The sequence below is a fragment of the Psammomys obesus genome, unplaced genomic scaffold (genome assembly GCF_907164565.1).
Source record: "Psammomys obesus unplaced genomic scaffold, mPsaObe1.curated_primary_1811, whole genome shotgun sequence".
In the NCBI taxonomy this organism is placed as follows: domain Eukaryota; kingdom Metazoa; phylum Chordata; class Mammalia; order Rodentia; family Muridae; genus Psammomys; species Psammomys obesus.
Window position 1 is genome coordinate 3,143,169 of NW_026596091.1, and position 18,817 is coordinate 3,161,985.

The window sequence follows — 18,817 nt, forward strand, 5'->3', positions numbered from 1 at the left end:
AGGGACAGATGCTGACAAGATGACATCTAGTCTGATTGACAGGCAATGCTTCCTACTCGTTTGAGATGACTGAGCCCTGTGAACTGGGCATTTCTCAACTCCAAGGGTAATAGTGACACCAGAAATGGGCTGGTGGCAAAAAGACAGCTGGCGAGTGGACACATTGGGGATCATACATAGGATGGATTAAAAGAGAACCGAGGGCTGAGTAGGAGGACTCAGTAAAGCGCTTACTATAACAGGCTTGGGGATGTGAGTTAGATCTCTGAAACTCACGTGAGGAAAAAATAGCTGGGCAAACAGAAATGTTCACTCGTAATCCCGACACTGGGCTGGCTCACCAGGCAGCCTGGCCAATGAGAGACTGTCAGAGAATAGTGGGTGGGCAGTATCTGAGGAATGATACTCAAGGTGGATCTCCGGACTCCATGCACACACACACACACACACGCACACGCACACGCACACGCACACGTGCGCACGCACACACACACACACACACACACACACACACGAGTTGTTTTTGGTTTTGTTTTTTTAAACAATGTCATACTGTCACACAGTTTTGTTCAGGCTTCCTCAAGCTCAGGGCAATCCTCCTGCCTCAGTGAGTGCTGGGATTATTAGGTTGCCAGCACATGAAGTTTACCTGAATCATGAACCAAATAAACATGCCCACCAAGTACCCACCTCAAGCGTTTTGTTATGGCAACAGAAAGCAGAGCAAGACAGTGCCAACTGTGATGTTAATTTTGACTGTCAGCTCGATGGGGATTTAGAATCAGGAGAACAGACCTCGAGGCCTGCCTGTGAAGAGTGTTTTCAGCTGAGATGATAAGACCAGTCTAAACGTGGGTGGCTTCAGGCCCTGGGCTGGGATTCTGAGCTGAGCAAAAAGGAGAAAGTGAGCTGAGCACCATCCCTCATTTTCAAATGCCTTTTGGGCACGGCTAATGTGACCAACTCACGGCCACCCCCCCGCCCCCCAGACTCTGTGTCCCTCACACCCTCACACCAAGAGCTAAAGCAGGCTCTTCTTTCTTTAAGTTGCTTCTGTCACATCCACAAGAAATGTAACCAAGACAACACTGTGAAGCCACAGAAGCGATGCGGCACATCAGAAAGGGACAGGGCGGCCTGTGCAGCATGGGGCTGTGGTTTCCTAGCTGAAAAGTGGGGATTTTCTCAGAGGGAGACACAGCCTGGTGTCAGGGCGGAGGGTGTGGCGACACTGGCTCTGCCACCGCCACAGGGGGCTTTTCCCTGCCTTGTTCTTGACCCCATGGCAGGGACACACTGACTAGTGGGGCCTTCCAGTGTGCACAGAAATCTTTCTGGAGAAAAGCAGAATGAAGCAAAGCCTCCGTCCATCTAGTCAGCAAGGAGAACCTTGGGAGCATCGCCATGACCAGCAGAGGTCTCCTCTCCACACTCCCACACATGAGCAAGGCACCAAGGCTGAAGGCACAGTCCAGCCCAGCCCACCCCATAGTCTTTCACAAATAGTCCACACACAGAAAACAGCTTCTTTTTATCCTTCAATTTAATTGAAGTTACTTAGAAAAATAATCAAGCTTGAATGGCTTTTCCTGGAGGAAGGTTCGGGAACATTTCACGAATCTGTTGGCAACATGGAATTCAGCTTCTTTAACAGTATAATAAGATGCAGGGAGAGAGTTCTTCAACAGGCCCTCAACTGCATACAAATAGGTAAAAAACACACAGTCCACAGCTTTGCTAAACTCTATGTCCATATGCCTTACTGAGCACGCTCAGAAGAGAACTCGGACACCACCTTCTGTACCTGAAGCGAACAGGCTGAAATCTGCCTGCTGCTGTCCAAGGGTTCAGCTGCTGCCCACTCAGAGGGTCTGTCTGTGCTGGGGAAAAGCTAGGGACGCTGGTGGGCAGAGCGTGGGGGAGTGATGGGGTCAGTCCTGCTGACGAAGAGGTGGGCCAAGGGGGTCAGGCACCGGGAGAGCACAGGCTGGGGCAATTTGTGTGTGTGTGTGTGTGTGTGTGTGTGTGTGTGTGTGTGTGTGTGTGTGCAAGCAAAGCCCGTGTGGTTTTGTCAGTTAAAGCAGGGTAGTAATGTCACCATTAGCCTATGAGCTAAGAGTCCCAGGCCCTTGCATGGTATCCAGGAGCGCTCTTGGAGCGTGGGCAGCTGGAGTGAAGTTTCTGGTTCTCGTAGTTCTCCTTGGGACTGAACAGGCCAAGCAGCAGAGAAAGGCTTGCGTGGGGACCAGGTGGCAAGGCCAGTCTGACACCTGGTCAGTGGGCTGCCCTGCGTCCCAGACCAGCTGAGAAAGGCACTGGGGGCGTGGAAGGCTATAGGGACTGTCAGCAGGGAACCGTGCCTGGTCCTCTAGGCTTTTCCAGTAGATGGGTAAGCTAAGCAGGCATGTCCTTGATGCTCTACCTGACCGTACCTGCTCCTGAAAGCACAGCTGCACCTTTGAACAGTGGCTTGGAGCCGGGACGCTGGCAGCTCCCTTTCTGCCTAAGCATGAGAGGCATGTGAGGCAAAGCTTTTTCAACATTTGTTCTTTCTTTCCTATAGAAAACACTTGGATTTCCAAGCACACTTCACCAATGGATGTCTTTAGTCAGGGACACAGAATACTTTCTACACTCTGCAAGAACAGTTGAACCAATACATATTTTAACAAATTGTCACTAGAAAATAAGATGTGAACACTAAACAAGACAAAGAGTCCCTCATCCCGGAAGCATATTGATACTTTCCCAGGGGACAATCTTTCTCACTTTAGAGAGAAATGGAGTAACTTCCATCTGCACACAGCGCTGTACCACAGACAAACAGAAATGCAAAACATGGAAATCAACATGAGTTTCCATTTAAAACCCCAAAGCACGCCGTGAACAGTTCCAAACCGTGGGTGGAAGTGAGAAGCATTTGTCACGAGGCCATCATCCCCACTGAGTGGGCTTTCAGGCCAGGAAGTGGGGTTATTTTTGTGTCCTTATACCACCTGCCCCCTCCCCAAAAAAACCTTCTTAGGCATCCCTCCCTCCTTGTGCTTGGAGGGCGGGATCACTGTCTGGGCAGTATGCAGATGGAGCCATTTACTTAGGTAAAGCGTAATTTGTCTCATGAAGTTCCCAGACAGGCCCTCGTTTCTGCTCATTTCTTTGTGGAGGGAGCTAGGAGCAGCTGTCAACCTTGGCAGACCTCAGACAGGCTAGATCACCCTCACCAAAGGCTACTGTGTGAAATGCCAACTAAGACATGATATGCCATACAAGACACCCAGGTCATGCAGCCCAGAAAAATACATTCTCCCAGGCTCACGAGGCAGACCATGTATTCAAGGCTCTGCAAAGTCTTGTGGAGAGGAACCTGACTTGATTTTGTATTCTAAGGATGTTTGACCATAAACCCTCCCGACAGACGTTATGGAGAGCCTGTGCTCTGCGGAGCGTGCATCAGCAGTGCAGGCCCAGGTTTTGAGGATACGCCCCCTCTAGTCCAGGGATGGCCAAGGTCTGTCACTGTTCTTGGTCAAACACACGTAATAAATCTATCTATCAAAGGCGAGGAAAGAGAAAGCGGGAAAGGTACCTGTGTTTTATAAATAGCTACAGCCAGCTTTGGCTCACATCTCCCTCACATTAAATAAAATAATTTCCTCAGTGAGACAGTGCGGCAGCTCATGCTGCTCCTGGGCTCACTGTGAGCCGGACAATACCATCTTAATAGTTTCTGTGAATAAATTATTCATTTTTTTGTTTTTCAGAATATTCTCACCCCTTCACTCTATACTGCATCAAAACAAACAAAAACCCCAATAAAAGCAAAGTTTACACCCTACCCCCTCTCCTATCATTAGAACGATTATATACAGCGTCTGCTACCTACCCGGACACTGGCTGTTATGGGAATGTGGCTCAAAGGTCAACAGAGAAACATCAGCAACAACTAGAAATGAAGAACAGGTTTGCGTGTTGACCAGCAAGGACCAGGAAACACCAAGTTTCCAGCCTTCTGGAGGAAAGGGAGGGCCTGGACACTCTGCTAATGCAGGGCGCGGGACAGTGTGCATGGGCCTGTGGGGACAATGGTCCACCCTCACACCTGATCTTCACCAATCCCCAAGCGTATGCAATCCACTCTTTTAAGTGGCAGGCAGGGCAAGATGTGGACTGGAGATCACAGTAGGAGGCACTTGAGAAACGTTCCCCTTCCCTTACCGAGGCAGACATCACTGATCAAATCACAGCACTCCTCCACTTTGTGTCTAGAGAATACTGAGGCTTACAGCTTCTGCTACCATGAAACTGCAGGAGATACACATGATCAAAAAGGTTTCTTTCACTTCTTGTGCTGGCAATGTACTTGGGCCTGATCCAAATGTGTGGTTTTCAAATTTGAGCTATGGAAAAATGCGAATTTGCCATGGTCATGGACTCTCTGGGCCTCTTGAGAATAGTCTACAGCCCACGTGAGGATCATAAGGATGGGGGCTGGTTCACTGTTGAGCTGCATGCTCTGTGTTCACATAAAGCTTGTTGAGGGCCAAGGCTCCTGGGTTCACTCAATGTTCTACCTGCAGGCAAGCCTGGAAAACAGTAGATGCTCAATAGCTACTAATGGAATTCAAAGCAACAGTTATTCTGCCTTCACTAGAACTGGAAAGTGCCGGTTAAAAATGTCCACAAAAAGCCTATTCTTATAGACTGCTAATTTTGGTGAACAGAAATTGCTATCATCTGCTTTCTCCTTGGGTTAAAACAATTTGCATTTCTTTACTGCCAGGGGCTTTGGGGTTGCTAGCAATCCGTTTGAACCAGTCTCATCCCTGTTCCTTAGTGCAAGGACAATTTACTTATTTCAAGCAGGGTTTCCTGAATGGTGGCATCCTCACATCCCAGCAGCTGTCACCATGCGATTCCACGGGAGGTTAGTGGGGAGACAATCAAGGCCCCCAAACGAGCCATAGCCAGGAAAGCACAGACTGTACCCTCTTCTAGAAAGACATGAGCAGTCTGCTCATGTAGAAACCTCTACAGAGACCACCTTTAAATAACTATAAATAAGATTCATTAGACTTTATGGAACACAGTTTGTGGACCACACCAGGACACAGACAGTGGAGACCGTGGAGACGGTGTCACAGGATCCCCTTCTGAAAACAGGGACAACCCACCCCGCTCTCCTGCAAAGACAGCGGTCCTTTCCCACGGAGGATTTAAATAATTCTACCATGCCGCTCGCAGCATCCCCCCAAAGACAGATTAATTTACAAAATAACCCAGTTATCCATAGAATTCTTTTGACAAATAAAAAAATCTTAAATTAAAAAGCAGGATTCTCTCCCTCTCCCCAACCACCCCTACACCCCTTCATTCCAATTTCAGGTAGTTTGGCACTGAGTAATTGAACATTAAAAAGTCCAGTTTGTAGACCTCGTACAGCTGCGTCTGGTGCTCGGCGCTGATGTTCTGGAAGAACTCGGTGGTCATCTCGTCGGTGGTTCTGGTGGACTTGGCATAGGTGGGGAACTTCAGGGCGCTGCCCGCCCCTGCCAGCTGCAGCACGTAATTGGAGTCCTCCTCCAGCGTCTCATACTTACCCACGAGGTCATAGTGGATGTGGCAGGGGTGGCAGAGGGAGTAGACGGTCTGCCAGTGCTCGTTGAAGGGCTCCTCCCGCTGCGTGTGGGGGTCGATGAGGTAGGCCACGAACTCCTCGAACTTGACGTCATCCCCCTTGCGCAGGGACTCCTGGGTGGCGTTCTTCCGCTGGCGCCTGATGATCTTGGTGCCGTAGCGCTTGTGGAAGGAGGTGTTGTACTTCTGCGTGAACTTGTTGCGGTAGGCAGACACCAGCCGCTCGAAGGGCTCCCGCACGAACAGGAACTTCATGTAGCTCTTCAAGCGGTGGTTGATCTCGGGGATGCTGTACTGATTGAGGGTCTTCAGGTTGGCCGACACGTGAGCCTCGTTGGCTGGGATCTCCATGGGGTCGCTGTACTTGCCGCGGCCACTCAGGACCATCATCAGCCTCTTCCAGTTGGTACACGCCACCTTGGGCACATAGCAGTAGATGAGTTCGTGGTCTTCATCCACCACCAGGTGCTTGAGGTCATTGGGGGTCAGCACCCTGCGCTTGCGGCTCATGGCGCTGTTGGCCCGGCAGGTGTCTGTCACTTGGTCCCGTCTCATCTGGTGCAGGATGGCAGTGTTGGACAGCTCCAGCTGCAGAGGGGACAGAAAAGGAAAGTTAGTGTTTACCTAGAACATTCCTACGTAGTTACAACGGAAGAGCTGTCCATTTGTTCCGAATGGTCATCTGGACCCTGCCAGATGCAAAGCTTGCTTCCTCAGGGTGAGGTGAGACTTGGCCTCTCTGCTTAGTGTTGGACTCCATGGAGGTCAGAAGGGAACGCTCGGGAGGATGTCTGTGTTCTCTGAGAACAAAAGCCCCTCCCCAAAGGAGTCTAAATGAGGAATTTTCTACATTAGATTGGCCTGTGGTCATGTCTGTAGGGGACTGTCTCCATTGTTAACTGACACAGGAAAACCTAGCCCACTGTGGGAAGCACTATTCCCTAGGCTGGTCTCTATACTACGTGAGAGGGGAAAAAAAGCCAGCAAGTGAGCAAGAAAACATTTATTTTCCCTCTGCTCTTGACTGAGTATGATTGCCATCATTTCCTCCCAGTGATGGACTATAGTCTGGAACTGTAAGGCAAATAAACCCCTTTTTTTCCCATTAACTTGCTTTTGGTAAGGATTTTTTTTTTTTAATCATAGCAACAGAAATGGCGCTAGAATGGCTAATCACTCTCAGTCAGAACCATCTCTTTTAGTTCACCCAGACAGGAAAATCTACTCTGCCCTGGTTGGCTCAGGGACCCTGTGGTGTGGTGGTCTATGGGTTAGCTTGGTATACTCTGCCTTTTACCTAGTTGGCTTGTGCTACATGGTCCCTTTTTAAATATAAAAGGGCTATGTCATCCTCTTGACTTTGAGGTTCTGGAAGAACTAGGGTCTGGGGCTATGTAGCAGCGCTCTTGTGGAAAGGCTCGTGTTCCTCTTCACACCAAGAACAACGTCCCCATTCGACATGTCTTTTGACCTCCACGGTCCACTGCCAACCTGCTCTTCCTGGCCTCACACTCACATCTCACCCTTTCTGAACAGAGGAGCACTCCCGAGAAACCACCTGTTCACTTTTCACTTTTGCCCCCGCGTTCCGTGGCTGGGTCCTGTCGGACTCCCCACTCTTCTCCGCTGACACAAACTTGGCTATTCTTCACAATCCGACATACTCTTCTCCCATACCGCAAAATAACATCCGTTTTCCGAACACCCTCAACTCTGGGTGTCCTTCACGGCACACCAGTCTACTTCATGGTTTCCCTGTGGTCACAGGCAACCAACTAATGGCAGTCTCATGGCCACTAGCTCTTTGGGCCAGAGTATAAGTGGCTTCAAGACCAGAGAATACAAGAGGATCAGCAGAATGTCCGAGTCACTGGACATGCATATCGGGGAGCCCAGGGCACAGGTGGGGCCTATGAAGCCAGACCTGAACCTCCAATACTGAACCACAACTTGTATGATTCAAGTTGTGCACAGGGCATATGGGATGGCCCAAAGGCAGGAAGGAACCCTGATTTCAGTGAGTCTTGCATGCCTGCTCTGTAGAAAGAAGGTATTTAAAACAGCAAAATGTAGTGTTTGGGTCACCTTCAAAGTTCAGCACAGTCCCTGTTCAGTCTAGGGACCCAATACTGCAGCTCACCTCCCAGTGACCTTACCTGATGGTACATATTTTCTTTCTCTGCTTATTTCTAACAAACTCAAGATGATAAGACAGAAATGAAGAGACCTGGGAGAGGAGCCTGGATGTCTACTCACAGGACAATGAAGAGTTATGACTGGCAACTTAAAAACCCATTAATGTCATGTCCACATCCTCCAGCTAGAGGAGGGCATTCTGGTCTCCAGCCAGGGCCCACAGTAGCCATAGTAACGGTCATAACTTTTTACAAATAACACACCCCCTGCACATTCCATGCACAATTCAGGAGCTGTCTGAGGGCTGAGCTAGCTGAGGGACAGCTCTCTGGGGACAGCAGAAGACAAATGGGTGAAGAAGACACGTTGACAGTTTGTTCCTTGTCACTGGGAGGGAGCATTGCTGCTTGCTGACCAGCCAGGCTCCATCAGCTTTTCCAGGAGGGTTTGTGGTCCTGTCAGTGAGCACCTGGAAAGTTAACTCCTAGCATTCCATTATCTCCCTTCTTCCTTTATTATTATTATTATTTTTTTTTTTTCATGAAAGGACTTGAGAGGATCATAGCAGAGGACTTGTGTGCGATTTTGGGAGTTGAGATTATGAGCTTATTTGGTTGTGAGCTTCTGAGCAATGGGGACAAAGGAGGGAATGAGATAGAATTTTCCTTGCTCTTGTTATCAAAGAGAAAAGCTTTTTAATTGTTTGTGAGCAGGAAATGCACCAGATCTAAGGGATTAAGGAAATTCAGTCAGGGATGGGGTTTTGGATTTAGTGTGCTCAGGATGGGGTCTTCAAAGGGCAGAGTCTTTGGCTGACTGAGTGCCAATGTTGGGGTTCACTCCTGCTTGCCTACAGAATGTGGTGATGTGCTCAGTCCCTGATTCCTCTCAAGGAAGAAGCCCACTGAGGGCCTTTCAGAGATGGCAGGATCCATGAAAAGAACACCTATCCGGTGAAGCAGCTCTCACCCCAGCCCTGCCACTCTTTCCTGAACCAGCTCTCCTCAGCACTGGTGATCCTTTATGCTAGCACTTCTCAAACTTGGGCACATGTGGGAGTCACCCTGAGGGCTTGTTCCTGCACTGCCTGGCTTTCAGCCAGAGCTGGAGACATGCAGGGCAGGGGGTCTGCCAGCGTTCCTCTGCTAAGACTGCAAGAAGCCATGGAGTGAGGCTTCAGCCACAGCGGTGTGTTTCCCAGTAGTGGAGTCTGAAGTCTGAGACGAAGTCCCCCAGGGTGGCGTTCCGAGAAGCTTCATTCCTGGCCTCTCCTGCTGCCTCTTTACATTCTCCTCTGCCTGGACAGATACCCTGAACCAGCATGCTGTTGAAGCAGCTCCTGTTTTCCTTGATGGCATCTTTAAAGACCCTGTCTCCAACTACAGTGACCTCCTGGGGTCTTCCTGGCTGGAAGATTTAACATGAGTTGGAGTTCGAGAGATAATTCAAGTGAATGCCAAGTGCTGCTGCTGTGCTGGACCACGCTTTGAGAGCTGCAGATCTGCGCTATGTGGAAATGACAGTATTCTAACATCTTGGACCAATTCACAGCCACCCTTAATGACAGAACACAGAACACAGTTCACTGTCAGATGCCGAGGGACTCAACCCTCGCCTTGCCACCAACCCCTTTCATCTCCCTGTGATGCCCTCAAAGTATAGGGCAGAGCCTAGGATGTCCTGAACACAGCTCCTGGTTTTGGGCTGCATCCGGCATGCATGATTTGATGTCTATTTTTAATTTGGCTGCTTTGAAAGGGAACTGTAATTAGTTTGAGGACCAAGCTCAGGGCTTGTTTTAAGAAGTCTTTAAAGTTTTACTGTATTTCATCTGAAAAGGAAGAGCCAGTCTGCCCTGTGAGGTCTGCAGTCTCCCTGGAGTAACACTCACACCACGGCCAGCAGCACCCACCTCCCTGCCTACGGCCAGGGAGACGCAGGGAAATGGAAAGCCTGATAAAGAGGCTAACTCAGAAGCCCCCCTACTTGCTGTAACTGCTGGCATGTGTCCAGGCTGCTTCCTAATTAAAAAGTCAGAATGTGAGGTTTGTGGGGATGGCTCTGCTGGTGACATGCTTGCCTGTGAGTAAGACAGCCCAAGTTCATTCCCTGAAACCTGCTTTTAAGAAAAGCTGAGCACGGCAGTGCATGCTTGTAATCCCAGCAAGGTGGAGCTGAGCCAGCCCTTCCCTGCATTCCCGTGGTACTGCTGTTACCTGCTGTCCTGGGTTTCAGGGATGGAAAAAAACCAGCGTGGATTCGCTGTAGAAACCACAGCCCTAGCAAACACAAACGCCACCGCGTCTGTTGGTTGCACTGGAGCCCTTAGTGCACAGGAGTCACTGCAGAGCCTCACAGACACATGTCTACCCCTGCACCACCTGCACCACTGCCCTCTGGTCTCTGAAGCAGGTATCATCAGCATTTCTACCCTATGGAGAAGGAAACTGAGGCACAGGGCAAGAAGCAGATTGTTCAAGGTCCTAGAGATAGAAACTGAGGCTGGAGTCTGCGTGCTGGAAGACAGCTCTGAGACACTGCCTGTGGCTCCTGAGGTCTGAAGACACACCTGGGGCTCCCATTGCTGGTTAGCCACACAGGGACTCCATCCTGGCAGCTCAGAGCCATCATGGGGGGCTGCTCACAGCCCTGTTACGCTGGGTCCTACTCCTACCCCAGAGGTCAGCTATAACTTCTGTGGCGGCTGCCAGCGGTCCTAGGGTCCTAGTACCACCAAGATAGGAACTGCAGCTTCAGAGGGCCCAAAATAAGCAGGGCTGGACCAAGCTTCACTGGACTGGTGGGGGCTGCCTGGAACCAGCTGGTGTCCTCCTTGGCATCTGAGGGCTATAAGGCTCACAAGGAAGTGCCCTCTTGGTCCCCCTGCTGCACCCATCTTAGCTGCTCAGTTTAAGGACCCTGGAAAAAGAAAAGCCAGATGAAACCAGCCAGTGTGTGAGCATCCTGGAAAAAGCACTCAATCAGTTTATTAAGGGAAAGCTCTGAGCTCCCAGCCCTTGCCTGACCCATTCTCTGCTTGCAGCACTCACCTCTTTGCATGCTAGTCATACACAATGCACTCGCTTTCTGTCCTCTCTCCCTCCTAGAATGCTAACTCCAGGGTGCAGGTGTCTGCCACCTCTTTTCCTCTTTGCTATATTACCAATTCTTGGCACAAAGTCGATACTCAGATTTGTTTGATTACTGTGTGAATGTACACATGCCTGACTGAATGTGTGCATACACTCATGTATTAATGTAATACACGCACGCGCAAATGAACGAATAGATGCAGCCATGAGAGAATGAAATGGGGATGTAGGGATGGCACAGGTTCTCGGGGACTGGAAAGGCTGCACACTCCCCTCGTGCTTCCATCTGCTGCCCTAGTCTATTTTCCCACTGAGGTTTTGGGCCAGGGTCTGAAGCCACACAAAAGCATTAGCAGATGGGCTCTGGGCCCTGGAAGAAATTGGCTCTGACTGCAACAGCTCTGATGAGGGGAGAGCCCTGGAGCTTTATACCTGTTGAGTGGGTCCAGGAAACAGGAGGAGCAGTCACGTCATGCTGGAGGGCAGTGGTACCATGGAGGCTGGAAGGGCTTTGCCCAGCACTCTGTGTACTGGGCGCCTCGTATCCAGGAAGCCAGGTGCAGCTGAGGGACCTTATTTACATCTCAGACTCTGGGCTTCCGGAAGTTTGGGCTGGGCACAGAGGGGTTCAAGCGTAGGAATGGGGCCCTTGCCAAGCTGGACTGGCTTCCCATGAATGGTGGCCCAGAACAGGGACAATGGTGAGGAAGGGGCAGGGCTCTAACACTGAGTGGGAGGCTGGTCCCCGAGAAAGCTGAAATCAGCGTAGCAGGTGGGCTTTGCACCTGCTGGCTGAAAGTCTCTAGGGACCCCGGAAGTCACTGCCGACAGAGGAAGGAAGCAGGGCCCTTTTCCCTGCCTGGGATGTTTTGGGGAGGCAGGGAGGTGGGGTGTGTGGGGCTCAGCTCTGCAGGTACTCCTGGCCTCTGACTGGACGATTTGGCTGTGTAGTTTCTTTTCTGCTCTCCCCAGAGATTCAGCAGCATGTTCTACTGAACCTTTTGTCTGAGCGTCTTGACCCCATCAGGCGTCAGGCCCTGGCTCCCCCACTCTGTACCACGGGAACGAAAACTGCAGTTCTCGGGGCTGCTTTGATGACGTTGAGGGCTCAGAGGAAAGCACATGGCCCTGTGCCTGAGTCTCAGGGAACATCACAGAAGTGGGAATTCTCTTTCCATTTAAAGTCCTCTTGGAAGACTGTCTAGAAAGGGGCTGGCAGCCGGCGAATCCCTGTATCACCTGGGAACTGTGACTCCTTGACTCCCAGGGATCTGACTGCACGTCAGGGTGGGTGGTCCGGGCACCCGCTCCTGTCTACTGCCCTTGGGTGGCAGTGGCTTTCTTGTCCCTGAAGAACTGCTGACTGAGCCTCTTTCTTCAGGAGGGGGCCCTGCCAAACACATCTGTCATATCTGCACACGATGCATGGATCTGTCATCTGGCTCATGGAATTCTGGTATCTCCCAGACAGAAGCAGGCTGATGCAGTCTCCTCCTAGACTCCATTTCTCTAACCAGCGCCCTGGCCTGGCAGCTGCTGAGCAGAGAACAACTGTCTAGCTAGACAGAGATTAGCTATTGATACAATTAACTCACTGTAAAGCAGGCAGCGGGGTTTCAGGCTGTTGGAGCTGTGGGTTGAGAGAGGTTTGTGTGTGTGTTTATGTGTGTGTACTTGTGGAGGTCAACCTTGGGCATCAGTACATGTTGTCCACACCTCACCCCAGCCCCCTTTTTAAAGAGAGTCTCTTATTGGCCTGAAACTTGCTAGGCTTGCTGGGCAGCGAGCCGAGGGACCCAGCCTCCCCGCTTTCCTGATGCTGGGGTTTCAAGCACACGCTACTATACTCAGTTTTGTTTTAACATAGGTCCTAGGGGTTGAGGCCAGGTCTTCCTGCTTGTGTGGTAAGCTCTTTACCAGTTGACCATCTCTGAATCCCCTTGGTCTTTCTCTTAACAGAGGATCAGGTTTCACCCCCCCCATCTCCCTCATTTCTGTAAACTACCCATGTACCATTCCTGGTGGAGAAGAGGCTGGAAAAGGGCCAGCCCTTCTGACAGAGCCCCAGAGCATTCCTCCCTCTCCCACCTGCGAGGCACCTTCTACCTCTCCAACAAATCACCACAAACCTGGGCCCCAAGGAGCTGGGTCCACAGCAGGCCCTATTGTCTTCAACATAATTACAACATCATGACCCAATAGTCAGTGCCTTTTTCTTCAGGGCTGTGGGCCATGGGCCTAGGCATCTTTACGACTTGGTGCCTAATGCTTGCAGGACTAGGAAAAGGAAGGCTAGCTTTGTGCCAACACATTACCGTCTCTCTCCTGCTAAGCCTTTTGTCACCTTTAATGGAAGGTGTTCATTTGTGGTCCTTAAGACAGTGTACCAGGACGGCCACAGGGAGGCACCGCTGGGACCAGCATATCTGAATTCACTGCCTGAGGAATGCATGCTCACTCATTGTCACAAGGGAGGGCACACAGCTGTGTGCAACAGCCACACAGACAACCTAGAACCCAGAGATGAGTAAGACACCACAGCTGGGAATATCAGGGATGTAAAGACCATGCAGTGTAGATTTTTGAGCCATAGCATGTGTGGGGGTACAAGGCGTCCCTTATAACTCAAGGCTGGAACATTCTTTTGCAACCATCTATTCCCAACCGAATTTTCCCCCCAGGCTCTGTGTAGACTTGAGGCACTGGATGCTCAGCCACCCATTCCTAGGACACAGCCGTGACAAGAACTTTCCCATTTTCTCCAACCAGCAGCCTTCAAGGAGGTTCAGGGACGAATCCCAGGCCTGAGAAGGGAGGGGCCAGCCAGGGGCTTGCTGCTGTGTTGTGGCCAAGGCTACCTCTGGGCACTGAGGAAATGCCCTCTGTCTCTCCTCCACCCAAGTGGAAGCCCCTCCCCTGTACGAGTTCACGCGTGTGCGGGTGCACACGCTTCTGCACACCCGTGGACACCTTCCGGTCATTTTTCAGGCAGTTTCCTCTCCTTTTCCCATTAGTCAGACTCTCTAGGCTGGCTGGCTAGCGAGCCCCAGGGAGCTTGCCTTTCTGTCCCCCCGAGGCTGAAGCTATAAGGGAGCACCATCATGCTTGGCCACCACGGCCAGCTTCTAATGTGGGTCCCAGGGACTGAACTCAGGTCCTCAAGCACATTATTGACCGAGCCATCTCTCAAGCTGTCAGGGGACGATTCTGTGAAACCTATAGAGTCTGGATGGATGTAAATTCTGAATTAGGAGGAGCAGGTGGCCTACTTTCTTAACCATAACAGGGGATGTGCGCTCGGCACTCCTGGGAGGCCTGATTTGGGAACTCATTAAAATGAGCAAAGAACTGGGAACTGAGATTTTCTTTTAAAGGACAGTGCCTCTGCTTGGGTTAACAAAAGAACCTAAATCAATCTATTTCAGGACATGATATTTAGTAAAAAAATGTATGCCCCATGAAAAACTCTGAGCAATCTCCTCTGAGATTGGCTCTGCAGGTCAATGGCCGTGGCTCTGCAGGTCAAGGTCAGACTCTGGGGTCAGGATGTGAACCCTGACAATAGCTGTATTACTTGGGTCAGTCATTCCCACCCTCCTAGACTCCATTTCCTCACCAATAAAGTGAGTGCTAATAACGGCACACCCCAGGCTCATGTGAGGTTATTTGGGCTGGGTGTGCTGATACACACCTTCAATCCCAGCACTTGGGAGGCAGATCTCTGAGCTCAAGGCTAGCTTGGTTTACACAGTGAAACTCTATTTTCAACGGAGCAGGGGGAAACCATCTCATTTTATGTATTATTGGGGTTTGGTGTGTCTGTTTGTGTGTTGTGTGTGTGTGAGTGTGGGCATGTGTGTGCTGAGACACGCATGTGGTGGTCAGAGGCCATCTTTTGGGACTTGGTTCTCTCCTTCCTTCATGAGATTTAGGGATTGAAGTCAGACCTTTCCTTTTATGTAGGAAGTGCTTTTACCTGCCACATCCCTCCTCCCTGCCCAGTCTGCTAAGAATTTGGCGGCAACCTGGCCTACCACTGCTCATTGGAACACGAAGAAACCCAGGCCAGAGTCTTTCTTCGTGAAAACAATGTATGTTTTTTACCAAGGAGCAGAATGGTTCCAGAACACAGTCCTCAACCGGACAGCCCGGGTTAAGGTCTGGCTCTGCCTCTTCCAGGCACATTACTTCACACTCTGGGGTTCAGTATTGCCATCTAGGGGCTGCTAACAGGAGGGAGGCCTGTGGTTAGCTGGGGCTCAGGCCTACTGTACACTCAGCACACTGGGGTGCCTACGCATCACTGGGCCTTCTGGGAATTTGAAGTAGTATGGCAGTGAAAAGACAAGGATTTCCCAAAGTCATCTTTGGGTCAAGACACGCCTTTGACAGACCTTTGTGATCCTGGTCCTCTGGCTTCTCTGCTCCTGTTAGTGGCCCATGGGAGTGGAAGAGCAGAAGGATATTGGTGGGGTCAGGGGATGAAGTTCAGGGCGGAGATTGAGAGCTCAGCCTTTTCTATTACACCAGATCTACACTGGCTAACCATCTAGTGAGCCATCTGCCCTAAGTCTAGTTCCCGACCTCAGAAGGACCTGTCTGTACAGCCGAGCAGGCAGTCCCGGCAAGGCCTAGTTCCAGATGAGACACATTTCAGAAAGAGAGTGGTGGGTGGAGGGGACAGGGCAGCGGAGGACAGAGACAGGATTTAGGGGTGTGCTGGGAAGCTAGGAGAGAGTTGGGCCAGATCCCTAGAATTAGCACCTGCTGGCTGCCAGATCACATTCCTTGGGTCTCTGTGTGCTCATCTGTAAAATGAGTCCAAAAGTACCATGTCAGAATGATGGCTGTTGAGTCAGGAGCCAGCAAGGATTTCTACATGGTTGTATGTGAGCGTCTGGAGTGCTGGCACCACAGGGCAGGGAAGATGTCAAAGTGCACAGAGGTAGCTTAAGTGCCTGGGTGACGTGTGCCCCGACCGACCACCGAGACAGAGGCACACAGTGCTGGTTCAGCTGAGAAAGAAAGCCTTTGATTGTTCCCAAATTGGGGTGCTCAATAAAGCCCTGGAAAGGCTAGAAATAGGCTCGCCAAAGGAGCAGCAGCTATGGGGGGTTGGGGGACAGAGGGCAGACTTGGGCAAGATCCTGGCTGATTCAGTCTGTGGTATACCCAAAGGCACACTGTGTGTGTGTGTGTGTGTGTGTGTGTGTGTGTTCTCCCAGGGCCTCAGGAATAGATCGACTCTTCTAAGCTGGGCCAGTCTAGGGGTGGGGAGGCCCCAGGGGAAGGAAGCTTTCAGACATAATTACCCTGGTCACAATGGGAGGGGTGACGGGAACCTTTTTTTGTACTCTAAGTGGCATTCTCTGGGTCAAAGCAACGAACAGAAGGCTTAGAAAAGCCAGTGGAGGCAGGGCCTGGGGACCGGTCCTGTGGGGATGGCCGACGGTGACAAACGGAAGATCCTGCTTCGATGTGACCTGTGACCGCTGCCTCCAGCTCTGGGAATAAAAGGCACCTGGTGACAGTAGGGGCAGCCGTGCAGCCTTCCCAGCGGAAGAGCCGGTGTCTGCCTGCTTCCCCGAGGCTCAGCTGTTACTTCCCCGGCCCCCCTGTAGGCCAGGTTTCTATGTAGACTCAGCTGGTAGGGAGTCTGTCTTTGTATTTGTGTGTGCGCGTGCACGTGTGTGTGCATACAGTCAATCGGGTGTTTTTCCTAAAGTATCATCCACTTTGGCCTTTTTTTTTTGGGGGGGGGGACAAGTTCTCTCACTGGCGTGGAGCTTACTGATTCGGCTGAGCAGACTGGCTAGTGACCCGGGATCTGGCCTGCCTCTGCTTCCCTACTGTTGGGACTATAAAGTGTGTGCCGCTATGCCTGCCTGACTTTTTACCTGGGCTCTGAATATGAAAACTCAGGACCCCATGCTTTCATGGCAAACACTTTACTACCTCCCAAGATCTGTTTTTTACGAAAAATATTTAAATAACAAAACCAAAAACCTATAGTCTGTCAAGAAGAGGCAGGAAGACCTCTACTCTGTCCGCTTGGCTGCCCTGAGAAAGGCCCTGGGAAGAGAGCCCGTGGGAGGTATGGAGAGAAACAGAGGATCTAGTATATTCTAGATCACATGCTCAGTCATGAACGTATCTATGACTCCAAGGGCTGAGCAAAGAGGACTGACTAAACATGCACCTGTGGACATCTGTGTCCAATCAAATTCCAGCCACTTCCCACCTCGAGGTGTTATTGGCAGTCTACAGATCAGTAAACTGAAAGTTAGGTCTTAACATGGTTGTTAGATTTCTTAGGCTCACAGCATAAAACACACAAAGTCCAAATTTACCACTACTATCCTATGCCGGGGTACTTAATCATCTTGAAAGGCTATAAGACTTTGACTTCTATCTGATCTATCCATGAAAACAGGCTCCTTGAGTGAAACTCCTGGGCCCACAGAAGGCTCTGGAACAACGGTTTACCCTCTTGTAGCTTTTCCTCTGAATTGAAACATTCCTTCCAAGTACAATGTCAGCAAAGGAAACTTGCAGGATTTGCAAAGTAAACAAAACTCATAAGTTTCAGGAAGTCCCTAAAACAGACAAGACTTACAAGGCCCCTTCCCCAAGGTTATATGAGACATAACAATTGCTGAAGAGAGGAGACGCTCTAGTGAGGCTGCCAGCAAATTTTGCATAGGGTGCTGGGAAAGCAGCTTTTGTGAGTTGCCATCCACGTTGTGATGGGCTTTTGGTGATATGGCTGCCTCTTGAGTATCCACATTCCTATACATAACCTCTCATCCAAACTCACAGAACAAACTCCAGTGAGCTTACCTAGTCTCTCAGCTAGTTTGTAAAAGTCATACAGCACAATTTAGCTGAATGTCACAGGAGACACTGAATTTACAACCTTTCCTGATGTCAATACAGAGTTAGAGCCTGCTCAGAGGGATGCATACTGGAGCCAAAGGGACGTCCAGCTTTTTTTTCCTCTAAGCTGTTTGCAGTCCCAGCGTGTGGCTTTGCCTTCTAGTCTTCCGAAGGTACAGTTGCTCCCATCAAGACCCACAGTGAGGACCTTCAGGCAGCAGAGGAGTGTTTCTCTCTAGCTGTCACAGCCCAGGGCTCAGGGTGATGTATACAGTTCCTACCACAACCAGGGGTTGGGGGCTAGGTCCCTGTCTTGCATAAACACCTGTGTGGGGTCAGAACTGATCTGCCTCTCCGAGGGCTGCTCCACAAGCCCCTCATTCCTAGGCCAGGCAGTACCGGGCCTCCCAGGCTCCCTAGAGGCACTCACTGAGGGTCCCATGCAACTTCTCAAAAACTTGGCTGCAGCCCAGTAGGCCTGGAGCACTCTCCAAACTGGGCCGGAACCCAGAAGGGCAAGGCATTGTCTCCGGACTTTAGAGTCTTCTAACCAGAAACATCTGGAAATCCATATGTGATGGCTATTCTTGGTTGTCAACTTGACTATATCTGGAATTAACTAAACCGAAGAGGCGGGGTACCAGTGAGGGACTTATTTCTTAATTAAATCACTGAGAGGAAAGCTACACCTTTAATCCAGATCTTTTGAGGTGGGAGGGATCCACTTTTAATCTGGGCCACACCTTCTGCTGTCAGCCTATATAAAGGACATGAAAGAAGGAAGCTAGCTCTCTTTGCCTGCATGCCCTCACTGCTGCTGCCAAGTCCATTCCTTCACTGGCACTAGAGCCTACTTGTTCTGATTCTGGTGTATACTGAGGACCAGCTGAGACATCCAGCCTCATGGACTGAACAACTGCTGGATTCTTGGACCTTCTAATGGTAGACAGCCATTGTTGGACTATTTAGACCACAGCCTGTATGCCAGTCTAATAAACCCCCTACACACACACACACACACACACACACACACTCACTCACTCACTCACTCACTCACTCACTCACTCACTCACTCACTC

At 50.5% G+C, this 18,817-nt stretch overlaps 1 protein-coding gene across 2 annotated transcripts in view; it reads right to left on the reverse strand.

Moving 5' to 3' along the window:
• Positions 1-1,539: 1,539 nt before the first annotated feature.
• Positions 1,540-18,817, reverse strand: part of Chst11 (carbohydrate sulfotransferase 11) — a 206,017-nt gene continuing 188,739 nt past the window's right edge. For both annotated transcript variants that reach the window (XM_055627933.1, XM_055627932.1), the window contains exon 3: positions 1,540-6,222. In XM_055627933.1, coding sequence (XP_055483908.1) covers positions 5,368-6,222 — 855 coding nt within the window. In that variant the 3' untranslated portion in view covers positions 1,540-5,367. The remainder of the gene's footprint in view (positions 6,223-18,817) is intronic.